Source organism: Schistocerca serialis, chromosome 3 (genome assembly GCF_023864345.2).
Source record: "Schistocerca serialis cubense isolate TAMUIC-IGC-003099 chromosome 3, iqSchSeri2.2, whole genome shotgun sequence".
Taxonomy (NCBI): Eukaryota; Metazoa; Arthropoda; class Insecta; order Orthoptera; family Acrididae; genus Schistocerca; species Schistocerca serialis.
The window spans coordinates 371,723,727-371,739,581 of NC_064640.1; the positions used below are offsets into that span (position 1 = coordinate 371,723,727).

Genomic DNA, 15,855 nt, shown 5'->3' on the forward strand with positions numbered 1-15,855 from the left:
TGATCGGCTGAGATAAGACGTCCGTCCGACGATACGCCGGCTGCGGGCATCTGGTTGTCGCTCGAGTCTGATATCATTGTTTTCATCTCCATCTCGGACGCCCAATCACCAGGCTAGAAGTGTGGTACATGAGACAACACATGACATTCATCCGATGTCTTAGCCGCAAAATCGCCAGGGGGCTCGTGGGTGAGCATCGTCAACTTGTCTTTGTCCTTGGGTGGACGTTACCAGCAACGAACCAGGAACCGTTGGTGTAAGGTCCACAGCCCTGGCCGCAGATGCATTTTCCTCGTCCTCCTGCAACGTGTCACCATCTCGCGAATCATTTCATGCAGACGGCCTTCTCTTCTTTCGCCGATTGGGCGACTTCTGCTTGCGGGAACGCGTGTCCGCGTCCTGTGGATCACGACAGACAGTAGGCAACTCCCGCATCTCTGTGTCCGAGCTCGAATCGATTTGCTGATGCTCTCCTTCCTCAAACGGCTGGGGTGCAGACGTGGTCGCTGCTGTCGAGCACGGCGACGGTACCGATGGAGGCTTCGTCCTCGTGGGCGCGGAAAACGGGCCCGCGGGGGTCGGCAACTGCAACAGAACAACCTCCGCGTCCGAAATGATACTCGCTGCCTCAACGTGTGTAATAGGCAGCGTTGTCGGTTGCGATGGAGGCGACATGTCTGCACGTGGCATCTGAACGAGGCGTCGCTGCAGGCATTCAGAGCGTACATGGCCTTCCTGCCCGCACCCTGAACCAGTCCGCGGCTGACCGTCATAAATGACGATCGCTCGACAGCCACCAACGGTCACGTAAGATGGGATGTGTTTACGCAGTTCGATTCGCACCTTGACGCACTCCATTCAGTACAGAATACGTCTCGAACGTATGCCAATTTTCTTCCACATGACTTAATACTTCCCCGTAAGGCCGCAGCGCGTTCACGACAAGCGTGACCGCAACTTCAAACGGCAGCTCGAAGATTCGTATGTTCCGAACTCCGAGTCCTGCATGGTCGACAGTCACTACACCCACATTGCTGTCCGAGTGGTGGAAACGATATCCAACGGTGGAACGGCGAAGAAGTTGTTCGCACGCTGCTTCATCGACGAGTTTTAGGTAAACTGTGCTGGAGACGGTCGAAAGATGTATACCGATAATTTCCTGTGGATCGACGTGTATTACTTCACGCAGGAAACGCTCTACTTCGTATGCCGTAGGTCGTGCGTACCGGGCATCGCACGTTACTTTAATTGTGGTCTTTCTATAATTTCCATAAGAAAGCGCCATCGTCGTTCGAGGTGATCTGTTTACACTGCAATACCACTACCCGCGCGAGTGCCAGCCGCGGTGGCCGAGCGGTTCTAGGCGCTTCAGTCTGGAACTGCGCGATCGCTACGGTCGCAGGTTGGAATCCAGCCTCGGGCATGGATGTGTGTGATGTCCTTAGGTTAGTTAGGTTTAAGTAGTTCTAAGTTCTGGGGGACTGATGACCTCAGATGTTAAGTCCCATAGTGCTCAGAGCTATTTGAACCATTTTTGAGCCCGTGCGAGTAAACAACGGCCCGCTTGCGGAGCGCCGCACAGAGCCCCTCGCACGTCCACTTCACAACACGGCTGAGAGCCGTCTGCGCTTTCGTTTACCCTGGTGGTTCACTCTCAGTCTGTTAAACTGCTTAAACCAACGGCTAATGCTTTTGCGAGTTCGTGGTTGAATACCGAATTTGGTACGAAATGCAGGCTGAACTGCAATTTGCGACTCACTTTTCGCGAACTCAGGAACGCAGAAAACCTTGTGCTCCACAGTCGCCATCTCACCCACAACTGACAGTGAAACGGAGTGACGGCCCTAAAGCTTTAGACGGCCCTATTGACGCGAGAACTTTACCGGCAGCTTCTGAAACCATCACCGCCTGCGCACCTCCGCCAGCCAAAAACTTTGAAACTTCCTCTTTTTCATTGGTATAAAGCTTGTTCATTTTGGATTTGTACTTGAATACATACGAATTTTTGAAAGTGGGTTCATCACTTAGAATAACCCTGTACCTGAAGTTCAGAACACAAATATCATTGTTTCAAAGCAAGTCTATGCAACTCTCGAATATTCCCGATCCGAGCATCTTTAATACCCTGAAGTCAGATTCATTTTTTGATAGCCTGCGGGGCTCTGCGGTGGAGTACTCCATTGCTACGTTATCAGGCCACGTTGTATTACAAGCCGTCAAGCCGTTCTAAATATTTAATCAAATGCGCATGTTCTAGTAACATCTCCGTGAAACGTAAAATAAATATTATTATTTTTTCCAATTCGAACATCTACATCTACAAGGCCACTCTGCAAATCACACTTAAGTGCCTGGGAGAGGGTTCAAATCACACTCAAGTACCTGGGAAAGGGTTCATCGAGCTACCTTCACAATAATTCTCTATTACTCCACTCTTGAACAGCGCGCCGTAAAAACTAACACCTATATCTTTTCGTGCAAGATTAGAATTTCCTTATTTTATTATGATGATCGTTACTCTCTATGTAAGTCGGAATGAACAAAATATTTTCACATTCGGAGGAGGAAGATGGTAACTGAAATTTCGTGAGAAGCTCACGCCGCAACGAGAAACGCATTTGTTTTAATAATGTCCACCCTAAATCTAGTATCACGTCCGTGACACTCCGTCCCCTACTTGTCGATAATACGAAACGTGCTGCCCCACTTTGAAATTTCTCGATGTACTACATTAATCCTATATGGTAAGGATCTGACACTGCGCAGCAGAACTCCATAAAGAGGATGGGTAAATGGAGAGTAGGTAGTCTCTTTAGAAGATCTGTTGCATCTTCTTAGTGTTCTGCCAATATAATGCAGTCTTTGGTTCGCCTTCCCCACTACATTTTCTATGTGTTATTTCCTATTTAAATTGTTTAAAAATGGTACGAATGGCACTGAGCACGATGGGGCATAACATCTGAGGTCATCAGTCCCATAGACTTAGAACTACTTAAACCTAACTAACCTAAGGACATCACACTCATCCATGCTCGAGGCAGGATTCGAACCTGCAACCGTAGCAGCAGCGCGGATCCGGACTGAAGCTCCTAGAACCACTCGGCCACAACGGCCGGTATTTAAATTGTTAGTAATTGTAATTCCTAGGTACTGAAGTGAATTTACGGCCTTTAGATTTGGTTTACTTTATTGCGGAACCGAAGTTTAATGCATTCGTTTTAGCACTCATGTTATGACCTCACAATTTTCATTATTTAAGGTCAATTGCCATTTTTCGCATCATACAGATATCTCTTCTAAATTGTTTTCTAATTTGCTTTACTGGATGATAAACGACAACATCATCTGCAGATAACCTAAGCCGGCTGCTCAGACCGTCGCCTATATCGTTTACATAGATAAGGGACAGCAGAGGATCTATAACACTACCTTGGGGAATATCAGATATCACTTCTGTTTTACTCGATGACTTTCCGTCAGTTACTTCGAACTGTGACCTCTCTGACGGGAAATCACGAATCCAGTTGCATAACTGAGACGATATTCCATAACCACGCAAATCGATTACAAGCTGTTTTATTAACAATCTTTTATAAAAGTTCAGTAATTAAGAAGATATATTTGCAATGAAAACTGGATTTTTGTGTGCAGTATATTTTAAATGAAACTGACAATTAGATATGTGTTAATTAGCATACATTTTCTGAATTTTGTTTTTAAATGACGTAGGTATTCGAAATGAACGAAAAAATAATAATCAAAATGAGATTCGAAACAGCGATCCAGCGATTACCAATCTCAATCTCTACCGATTTTCTCTCCATATTTGTGTATTTTTTCCCTCACGCATATGCTCGTAGAACATTCAACATTAAAAAAAAGTGCATCGGCTAGAAGTCGAAACCAGGCCAACTACATGGCACGTAGGGATTCTACCAATTTGCCAGATGGCCTGTTAAAGGCCGTAAATGGTTCTGGGAATTAAAGATGCTTGAAAAGCTTCAAAACCGATTTTCTAGAGAATATTTTAGAGTTGCATCGAAATACTTCGGCGGACTGATATTTTGGTTCTGAACTTCATGTACCATAAATATAAGAAAATTACAAAAACCCAACTACCGTGTGGTTTTTTTTTAGTGAAAGTACACCATGTGATCAAAAGTATCCTGACACGTGGCTGAAAATGACTTACAAGTTCGTGGTGCCCTCCATTAGTAATGCTGGAATTCAATAGGGTGTCGGCCCACCCTTAGCCTTGATCACAGCTTCCACTCTCGCAGGCATACGTTCAATCAGGTGCTGGAAGGTTTGTTGGGGAATGGCAGCCCATTCTTGCAAGGAGTGCTGCACTGAGGAGAGGTATCGATGACGATCGGTGAGGCCTGGCACGAAGTTGGCTTCCAAAATATCTCAAAGGTGTTCTATAGGATTCAGGCCAGGACTCTGTGCAAGCCAGACCGCTACAGGGACGTTATTGTCTTGTAATCACTCCGCCACAGGCTGTGTATTATGAACAGAAAGTATTGAAAGATCCTATCGCCATCCCCGAATTTCTCTTCAATAGTGGGAAGCAAGAACTTAAGAAGGTGCTTAAAACATCAATGTAGGCCTGTGCTGTGATAGTGCCACGCTAAACAACAAGGGGTGCAAGCCCCCTCCATGAAAAGAAAGACCACACCATAATACCACCACCTCAGAATTTTGCTGTTGGCACTACACACGCTGTCAGATGACGTTCACCGGGCATTCGCCATGCCCACACCCTGCCATCGGACCGCCACATTGTGTACCGTGATTCGTCACTCCACACAATGTTTTTACAGTGTTCAATCGTCCAATGATTACGCTCCTTACTCCAAGCGAGGCGTCGTTTGGCATTTACCGGCGTAATGTGTGGCTTATGAGCGGCCGCTCTACCATGAAATCCAAGTTTTCTGTGTGATGGTCTGGATAGATGTCTGCCTATTACACCTTACGACCCTCTTCAACTGTCGGCGGTCTCTGTCAGTCAACAGACGAGGTCGGCCTGTACGCTTTTGTGCTGTACGTGTCCCTTCACGTTTCGACTTCACCATCACATCGGAAAAAGTGGACCTAGGAATGTTTCGGAGTGTGGAAATCTCGCGTACATACGTATGACACAAGTGACACCCAATCACCTGACTACGTTCGAAGTCCGCGAGTCTAATGACTACTGAGATCGCTGATATGTAGTACCTGGCAGTAGGTGGCAGCACAATGCTAATATGAAACACGTATGTTTTTGAGAGTGTCCGGATTCTTTTGATCACATAGTGTAACTGTCATGCGTGCATATAGACTCTAGTGTAGTAGCCCTGCATTTTGTGTACAGTATATTCCAGGATATCAGGGAAATCGCGTTGATTGAAGTCAGCGTATGGTTCACGTCATCAGTGGCTATGGTCCAGAGGTACAACCATTCTTGTAAAATTGAGAGTCGGGGCTCAGAAATTTGTGACTATGTAAATGTAGAGACGTTCGAGAAGATATTATAAGTTCGTCGACTGATGGTAGCCGTAAGGGACAGTGTCCTTTCAGAATATTGTAAGGAAAGCAGAGATATGGTCATTAGTGGAAGCAACTGTACGTCGAGGTGCAAAATATAACGCTGATATTTGAGTTCTGAACTCCACGAACCATAAATATAAAAAATTACAAAAATCGCATTTCCTTGTGGTATCCCTGTTAGTAACGCTAACTATGATGTGTGCTTGTAGAATGTAACTTAGTATCTGTGTATTTTGCGTATTTGCAGTTTAAATGATGCGTATTAACAATCCTTTATAAAATTTCGGTAATTGAGAATTTATATTTGCAACGAAAACGGAATTTTTGTGTGTAATATTGAATCAGGTAGAAGAAGACATGCATTTTTCATGAAAATGTCAATTAGATATGTGTTAATTAGCATATATTTGCTGAATTTTATATTTAAATGGTGTACGTGTTCGAATTGAATGAAAAAAACTTCTTGAACTTCTTGCCCTTTTGGCAAGTGACTGACGAAGAAAGAACGATATACTTAGTTGTCCCATCGACAACAATCTGTGGGTACTTTGGTAAATTGGAAGTAGGTGTGTAACAAGTTCACAATTATGGGTCAAAAGTATGCTTTAAATAGTTAAATGGCATTTACTCGACGTAATCAGGAACATTAAACTATATTTTTATTTGTATTTAAATGTGGTCCAATGGTATTTGCGTTTCTGTCCATTGTTGCAACAAGTATTGTGAATAATTTATAGCTATAATTACAATAGCGGCAGCTCACATGAAGTAAGGAATACTCGAGAGTGGCACGACACAAAATAGCTAAGGTGTACAGAACAAACTACAGAGTAGATCAGACATAGCTTAGGATGCACGACAAGAGATTGTCAAGGCCGGAACTTGTCCAAAATAGAAATAAATTTGAAGCCGGAACTTGTCCGTAACAGAAATAAATTTGAAGTATGCATATGAAGTTTAGTTATCTTTCTTTAGTTGGTGGCGCGATTACACAGATTACACCATATTTCATCGTATAAATTACTTTATTTAAAATAACTTCTCTTTGCTGGAAAAAGTTATGACAGTAATCTGTAGAGCACTCGATTTGTGATATGGAGTCACTTTATGTATTAGACAATCTGAAACAAAGATTCAATACGGAGGGCCTTGATGAAACAGCAATCTAAACAAATAAAAATTAAATGCGCATCAGTTGAGAACATCTGGATGGATTTGCGTAATTTTGTTTTAAAAAAGAATGTTAGTGATACTCCAAAAATATTTTCCGGGCACGAAAAAATTTGAAAGTTTCCCAGAAAACTGGAAAAGTTGGTAAAACCTGTACGAGATACAGACCATAACTCACCATTCGAATGATGGAGATGCGTAATTCTCTTTAGTTTTGTTCGTTATGATTCTGGTTGATGGTTGGTTGACTTGGGCGAGAGGACCAAACAGCGAGCTCATCGGTCCCATCGGATTAGGGAAGATGGGGACGGAAGTCGGCCTTGCCCTTTCAGAGGAACCATCCCGGCACTTGCCTGAAGCGATTTAGGGAAATCACGAAAATCCTACATCAAGATGGCCGGACTCTTGTTTGAAACGTTGTCCTCATGAATACGAGTCCAGTGTGCTAACCACTGTGCCACCCGGCTCGGTGTATGATTCCGGAAAAGTTTTCAGAAAACGTACAATTACGAACGAAAGTCCGAAAATTCATCTAAACTGCAATAACCATAATTTTTGTATTCACTCTTGATGCTAACTGACGGTAGGAACGACATATTTAGTTGATTATTTTTCTCTTTTGTTCGTTATGCTCTGGGGATGGAAATAACTCATTTGAATGTTTTCTGTGTTCACGCCAGACGATAAAACATATAGCATTGCAACGAACGAAGTGATGTCCCAGCAGACCAACGGAAACAAAGCATTTCCTTGTTTATATTGTTTACTTGAACATAGATCTTGCAATCGGAGTCGAAATGTAAATAAAACACTTGGAGATTCATTGTGATTTCAGGTTCAATGGAAGAAAATAAATCACTTGGTTGGCATGGAATTCTGACGTATTTCAACAGAATCTTAAATTTTGCAACAAAACCTTACAGTTCCAAGTCGATCACATTCCAGGCCCATCACCCTTTTCCAGCATTTCACCGTTGTAATTTCCCGTTGGTGTACTTGTAAATGTAGTCTTTCTCGTATTTAATATCCATGGCCACAATAGTTAACAGATACAACGATCATTAAAAAATACGTTTTCTTCTCATTTTTACTTTGTTTACATTTTTACAATAGCTTTTCATAAATTCACATAACAATCACAAACAAATTTATTGGACAGCACAACATCTGACGAACCAGCTACTAAATAAATAAATGATGGTAATTTGGGAGAGAAGAGTGAGTATGAAACCCAATTCTTGTGCGTATCCTTTACGATAAAATTATTGTCGACAGTGTTTTAATGTCCGCGCTCCATGAAGCATTGTGAAGAGGTCTGTAATTTAATATACAACATTCCTTCACAGTCTGATGATCACAAACTATACGTCGTCACAATCTTTCTTCCTTTGTCTCACATTCCAGCCCAACAATGCGATGCCACTATACTGCTACCGTGCGACAGAGGCCTCAGTTACGGAGGCGGGCGACAGGTGAGATCTGTATTGAGTGACGACCATGTTTAAGCATAAACACATGCTGACGATATTGCTCTATTAACTGAAAATTAAAACGAATTAAAGGCCTTTACAACACAATTAATAAATGCTACGAAATGCATGGGTCTTCAGATGAATACAGATAAAACAATGTACTTCACATTAACTCGACATCTGGCAAGTAATAATGCGCTAAATATTAACGACACAAGTTTTGCAAAAACTAATCTTGACACCTCACTGACGTCTTGAAGACCCTATTAAAGCCGGAATCCAATTTAGATTTGAAAGAAGATAACTTCTCAGCGAAGATCGCATTTGTAAAACCTTTATTTACGATGACCGGTGTCAGTAAACAGAGCTACCATCGTCTGATCTGTGACCAGTGTACATAAAGTGTAAAGCATATCAGATTCACTCTAGACTCGGATTCAGGAGGACGACGGTTCCAACCCTCGTCCGGTCATCCTGATTTAGGTTTTCCGTGGTTTCCCTAAATCGCTTCAGGCAAATGTTGGGATGGTTTCTTCCAAAGGGTACGGCCGACTTCCTTCCCCATCCTTCCCTTCACCGAAAAGACCGATAACGTCGCTGTTTGGTCCCCTCCCCCAATCAACCAACCAACCATACCAGATTAAAAAAAAAAAAAAAACGTACACTGCCATAAATAAAATACGTAGATTGAATTATTATTATTATTACTATTACACATACCTCGATGAAGGTTACTACAAGAGCGCAATTAGAGCTGCTAATGTACTCCAGATCTTACTTAGTCGGAGAATTGATGTAAGAAGCATTGGCATACCAAATTGACAATCGTTATTTACAATATGTTTCGTCAAGCGAATCCGTCATGTGTTACAAGTCACAGAGTACATCACTGATACAGAGTCGCCACTGAACTGCCGCACGGCGACAGTTATTAGGCGAAATGTTAGTGCCGCTAGAGATCGTTTGCGTATTCATGTCATTGTCAACTGTAAACAGACATATGTCATTTTAATAAAATTGTAGTAACTGGTGTACAATTATAAAATTTTTGTGACAGGTAAAAGCTAAAATATTTTGTAGAACAGCAAGAGAACACGCAAACATATAGAGGTAAAACAAGAAGTCAGAGAAGACAACACGTAAAAATGTGGTAACTGGTATAAAAGATATATATATATATATAGCCCGAAGTCTAGTTATGATTGTGGATTCTCAACAACCGTTACAAAGGAATATCAATACAATCTCAAAATCAAAATAATAATATGGCAGCAGTGGCAGCGAACATCCACTGAGACACTAAAAGGTTTAGATAAAATAGGAACATCGTCTGAAGTGTGAGGTTTGGGTAAGCAATATATTGCACGGGGATATGAACAAGGACAAATTATACGATGTAGGTACATAAATGTCACAGTAAAATGATTAGTTCATGCGCAGTCCTGCTTAAACCAGGTGAAAAAAGGTGACTTTCAGCTCTAAGGCGACGATAATGTCAAGTATACCACGCGATCCATAGCTCATTTCTGTTTTATCTAAATCATTTATTGTCTCAGTGAATGGTCCCTGCCACTGCTGATATAGTATTACTATTTTGATTTTGATATTGTAACGTTTTATATTTGTAACGGTTGCTGAGAGTCCACAATCATACCTAGACCTCGGGCTACCAGGCTTTTTCGCACAGATGACCTCCAGTAATGAGTTCATCACTACAAATATATACCGAAGACATTTCCTCTTCGTCACCTACATAATGAGCTATATATGGTGATCTATGCTGTGCACTCTTGTCTTCTTCTAGGTTTCTGTTGTGCAAACGTACTGTCAATAAATGTTACTGATCGATTAATTTGTTTTGTATCTGAAGTTGTATATAGACAGCATTTTGAAATACGACTTGAGCTGTAATCTTTACGACATGTTGCTCTTTTGACTTAGTGCTTTACCTCTACATGGTTACCGATGCTATTTACGTGTGTAGAAAATATTTTGGTTGTTATTTGTTTTAAAAAATTATACTTTTATTCCAGTTATGCTTGCGTATGCTCATGCTGTTCTACAAAATATTTTAGCTTCTACCTGTTACAAAAAATTTTATAACTGTATGCCAGTTACCGCAATCTTATTAAAATTACATACGTAAATTTGCAATGACATGAATAAACAAGCGACCTCTAGGGTACTAACATGTTATATGCTAACTGTCGCTGCGCGTCAATTCACTGGCGATCCTGCATCAGTGTTGTTCTCTGTGACCTGTAATATGTAACGGGAGCACATGACGAAACATGTCATAAATTTTGGTTTCCGCTTTGACATGCCACCGCATCTCATGTCAACTATCCGGCTACATAATATATGGACTACACTTATAGCTCTAATTTGGCTCTTGTATTAATCTTCATCGAGGTATGTATAATAACAGAAATTCACTGCACGTATTACATTTATGACATTGTAAGCTATTTTTATACTCCGCTTTACACTTTATGTACACTACTCATAGATCAGATGACGGTAACTCTGTTTACTGAAACCGGTCGCCGTAAATAAAGATTTTACAAAAGCGATCTTGGATCGAGAAGTTGCCTTCATTCGGGTTGAATATTTACAGATGGCCTCTGTCGCTCAGTATGAGCAAGAAAACAATCAAAATTTGTAAAACATGACACATGTTACTAAGGCATTAAATTTTAAAGGTAAGTTACTGTCTAGGAACTCTAACTTGCACGTGTATATATATATATATATATATATATATATATATATATATATATATATATATATATATATATATATAAAACAATAATTGAATAACTTTTAATCCTCGCATCTGAAACATGGACTTCTGAAAAAAAAAGGCAATCTAAGGACGAAGAACGTCAAGATTGCCACCAACAGCTACTGATTTTTTTATTTTTTATTTGACAAACAGCTTCAGCTCACAAACCATCATTAAGTTCATAAAAGCATTTACATAACATTTGCACATAAAAATCTAGAATGCTTCCGTCTCTAGCGCTTGTGCCGACTGTAAAATGAATAATTGCACAGTATGCACAGTTTATAATTGACGATGTAATGTATATTACTATGCGACAACAGTGACGTACTCATGGATTTTTTTATCTAGCGCCAATGATTTTATAACGATCAATACGATTTGGAAATACTTTTACGAACCAGATGATAGTCTGTGGACCGTTACTGGTTGTTCAATAAAGAAATCTCATCAGTATCTCTTGGTAGCAATCATGAAGTTCTTCAAATATTTACGAGGAGTGGGCCATCATTTTCTGAAAATAAAAGTTACGAGTATTTGAACACAAAATTTATGTATTTAGGCCAATATGATACAGCAATACTAACGATCAGAGAACACTAAACACTGACGAAGTTTATGATACCATAAAGAAAGTGACTGAAGAGAGTCCTACCGGTAGTGGATGTATTGCATTCCCACATCACAGATACATTGATAATATTCAAGGTGGTTTCGTAAGCTTTAGGCAGTATAGAGACTGGGAAACTATTGCTGAGAAGTAGGGTGGCAAGGTATTTTTCGTTGTAAATAGGCCCTGAAGCTCTGGTAGAAAAGTGCGACCATAATAACAGTAACTATCAAAGTAGAAAACTTTAAAAATGCTCGTAAGTCGTGAAAGTAATACAGATCCAGATGGTATTGAATTCTTTATTGTGTTCAATACGCGTTTCGGGCACAGCTCATAATCAAATGATCTAGCAACAAATAATAAAGAGAAGTGCAAATAATGACATCATACAATAAAGCTTTATCAAAGAAATGGGATTATATGAATCTCAAATGAAATTAATTGTAAACACTTTTGAAGAACGTAATAAATACCATCTAAGATCATTATATTCATTGACAAGGACGTTGAATAATGTCCGTACAAATGTCAAGCAAAATATGTGCTGTCGTATACAAAACGTGGAGATAACCAGTTGCTGACTACAGTTACAGTGTCAACGCACCCCTAACAAAGCCACAACGTAAGATTGTAACACTGGAGGGCAGCACCTCTGATCACGTGTAAAATCCAAATGTTAATATATAATAATAAAAGCTGAGTCAGCACTAACGTGCAAGAAAATCAATTGTAAAAACAGTATAATAATACAAGACATTACAACACCGTCATACAGAACCACATTCAGTATAATTTGTTCATAATTACAATAGAGGGCATCACATCCTCTCCAAAGTTAGTTAAAATATTAATTTTCTATGAAATAAAATTAATTAAAATAATTATTTCGTTTTTACCAGCACAGCTGTGCAAAAAAGTCAACACTAAAACACAATGCGATAGTGCACGTTTCATAGAACAAACGTACTGTCACACGTCATTTTTGCGTTTTCAGAGTGACTTGACAAAAGCAGTTCGCTAATAAAATTACGTGTGTTCATTAAGAATTCCATGAAACATAGAAAAAAAAGAACAGCCAGATGGGGACTCTTATTGAAAACATGTAGATTTTGGTAATAAAGTTACGGTATTCAGGTGGATCCAGAACTTATAAAAAATGAGCAGATTTCAAGCAGTCGTAGGTGTTCCTTTGTTTTTTTTTTTTCAATGATTTACTTGTGGGTAGGAAAACACAATAATAGTCCCCAGCCAGCTATTCTTTCTTTTAGCTTTCTCAGCGTTTTATGGAATTCTTAATGACCATATGTAATTTTATTGGCGAACTACTTTTCTTGAGTCACATTGCAAACGCAAAAATGACGTCTAACAGTATACTTGTTTTATGAAATCTGCAATGTTGCATTGTGTTTTACTGTTGGCTTTTTTGCACAGCTGTGCTGGTAAAAACGAAATAATTATTTTAATTAATTTTCTTTTATTGAAAAATTATTGTTTTAATTAACTTTGTATTGAATGTGACGCCCTCTACTGAAATTTTGAACAAATCATACCGAATGTGGTTCTATATGACGTAAATGGAATGTCTTGTACTATTATACTGTTTTTACAATCGCCTTCTTGCACATTAGCTGGCTGAGCTTTTATTATTTTATATTAACATTTGGATTTTACACGTCATCAGAAGTGCTACGCTCAAGTGATATGAGCTTACGTTATGGCTCTGTTAGCGGTGCCTTGACACTGTAACAGTAGTCAGCTACTGGTTAGGTCTACTTGTTGCTTACGCCAGCACGTGTTACGCTTGGCATTTGTAAGGACATTATTCAACGTCCTTGTCAATGCACATATTGTTCTTAGATGGCATGTACTTATGTTCTTTTGAATGGTGTACAACTGATTTCATTTGAGATTTATATAACGTCGTTTCTTTGGTGGCACTGTATTGTGTGATATATTATTTGCACTTCTCTTTATTATTTGTTACCATGCCTGAAACGCGTCATGATCACAATAAAGGACTCTGTAACATCTGGATTTGTATTACTCATGCGACTTACTAGCAGAATTTCTTATTCACTTTCCTAGTTATTGTTCATTGTGCAACTAAGTGCATTCATTGCTCGTGAATCTTAATAATAACAATAATAGTAATAAATGAGAAGCCGCTCCAGTTTCTAGTAAGAACTGTACTAAATCCATGAATGGTTTAGGTCTTTACATCAAGCCGTTTTCAAGAGGACTATGGAAGACTGTGCTGTAGAGAGGCAACTTCAAATCAAAGCATACTTCACGTTGCTTATTCACATCACAATTTTCAAATCCACTTGAAAACTGCCTGATGTGAAGTCCGAAATCGGTCGTGGTCTTAATAAAGTTCTCTTTAGGAGCGTGAGCTAGTTTTCATTAACTGAACGAACGGTTACGGAATCAACATCCTCCGAACATTGAGAAACTAATAATAATAATAATAATAATAATAATAATAATGATAATATCGGACTTCAGCGCTATGATAAAACATACTTTGAAGGAGGTACAGGACCTAAAACTGCATTCTTCGCCCTGTTAGCAGCTGTAGAAGCAGTTGTACTGAGCATCTGCACAACAGCTCGTTCAGGTTCTCGTAGGACATAGTTAAACATAGTGATAACTTTTCGTTTTGTCAGTTACAATCGTATCAGTGCCCCGTAGAAATGAGCGAGTCAGTTAACAATAACAACAACAACAATAACAATAATAACAATAACGATAAGTAAATACAAATAGATAATCGTTAATTCATATAGGCAAATACATCAACAGTCAACGACGTGCGCTTGATAATGGACGGCTGCTGAAGAGCACAACTACGACTTACGCAGATAACACGGCGCAAGTGTGATCCCGGTTACCTTGAAAATTCTACAGTGTATCCATCGCTCTGTTTGCAGCTGCAAAAGGCAGTTCTACTGTACACATGCAAGAAAGTTGCTCAGGATCTTTGAGAACATAATTAACTTAGCGGTAACGCGTTGTTTGAACTGTTACCATTGACACCACTACCGTGTAAAAATGAGCGAATCGATAAGTAATAAAGATACATCACAATTTTGAAATTTTAGATGTTTGAGGACACCGTGACTGCTTTTAATGTAATAATGGTGACTGACTCCATCTCGATCATTTTTTTGTGTATATTCGGACTACGGGAGTCAGGTATTTTTTTATTTTTTGAGTAATAATTATATGTACTTATCGTAACATTTGAAGCATACGTATTTTTAACCTTTATTTTGTTAGGCTTTAACTTAAAAATTTTAATTTATTACGAAGGTGACTTTTATTATACGAAGGAGTCAGTCACGTCACAATGTACACAAGTTTCATTAGAGCTCAGTTTGCGCAAGCTCTCTACTTTTAACAAAATCCTCGCCCTGCTGACGAACTGTTATTCACAGTCATTAGGTACGAATGCTTTAGGATCATATATATTTATATATTGCCACCGCACGTGTTTTTATGTGGCAACAATATCAGCTTTGTAGTATCATCTCCTTTCCTTTTTTTATCAGGTACGGATCTGAAGATAACCTGTAACAAATGTTAAAATCGCTAATACGAATAAACATAGATAAAGAAGCCGAAGGAGTCTGTCTTTGTTCATCACTGATGATAATAATAATAATAATAATAATAATAATGAAGTATAAATGATTATTCGTAATGTGTGTGATGACGGGCAGTAGAGGTAACGTGTGGCGGACTACCTTTAGCTGCTGTGGCGCCGCGTAGATGCGGTCGTGCCCCTCGGCGAGCAGACCGGCGAGTGCGTGGTGGCGGCGGCGCTGGCCGCCCTCGAGCTGCGACGGGCTGGAGGCAGTGCGCTGGTGGCAGGGCGGCGCGCCGCCGCTAACCTTGCGCCTGGCGCCGGTTGCCGGCTGTGCGGCCGCGGCGGGGCGCGGAGCGGGCGACGCCGACGGCGAGGGCGACGGCGAGGGCGACGCCGCGGCGGCAGCAGGGGCGGCGCGGGCAGCGGGCCGCGGCCGGTGCACCTGTGGCTCGTCTAGAGACTGGACCGTCGGCGCGCGCGACGGCCCGGCGCTCGGCGGACCCGCCAGCTCCTCCAGGAACTTGAGGTCCTCGCTGCAGTGGAATCTGGAGTGGATGCGCGGCTCCGGCTTCTGCATCTCGGCCTCCAGCATCTGGCCGTAGGGCCCGCGCAGCGGCCGCTTGGAGTAGCGGCGCGGTGGCTGCGGGCTGCGCGAGCGCGCGCCGTCAGAGTCGGACATGTCGGCGAGGAAGGTGGCCGA

General features: G+C 40.8%; 1 protein-coding gene across 1 annotated transcript; it reads right to left on the bottom strand.

Moving 5' to 3' along the window:
- Positions 1–330: 330 nt before the first annotated feature.
- Positions 331–15,834, bottom strand: LOC126470869 (synapsin-1-like). Its single transcript, XM_050098885.1, has 2 exons — positions 15,313–15,834; positions 331–585 (listed from the first exon to the last, which is right to left on the bottom strand). The coding sequence occupies exons 1-2, from the start codon at positions 15,832–15,834 to the stop codon at positions 331–333; spliced, it is 777 nt and encodes a 258-aa protein (XP_049954842.1).
- Positions 15,835–15,855: the final 21 nt, after the last annotated feature.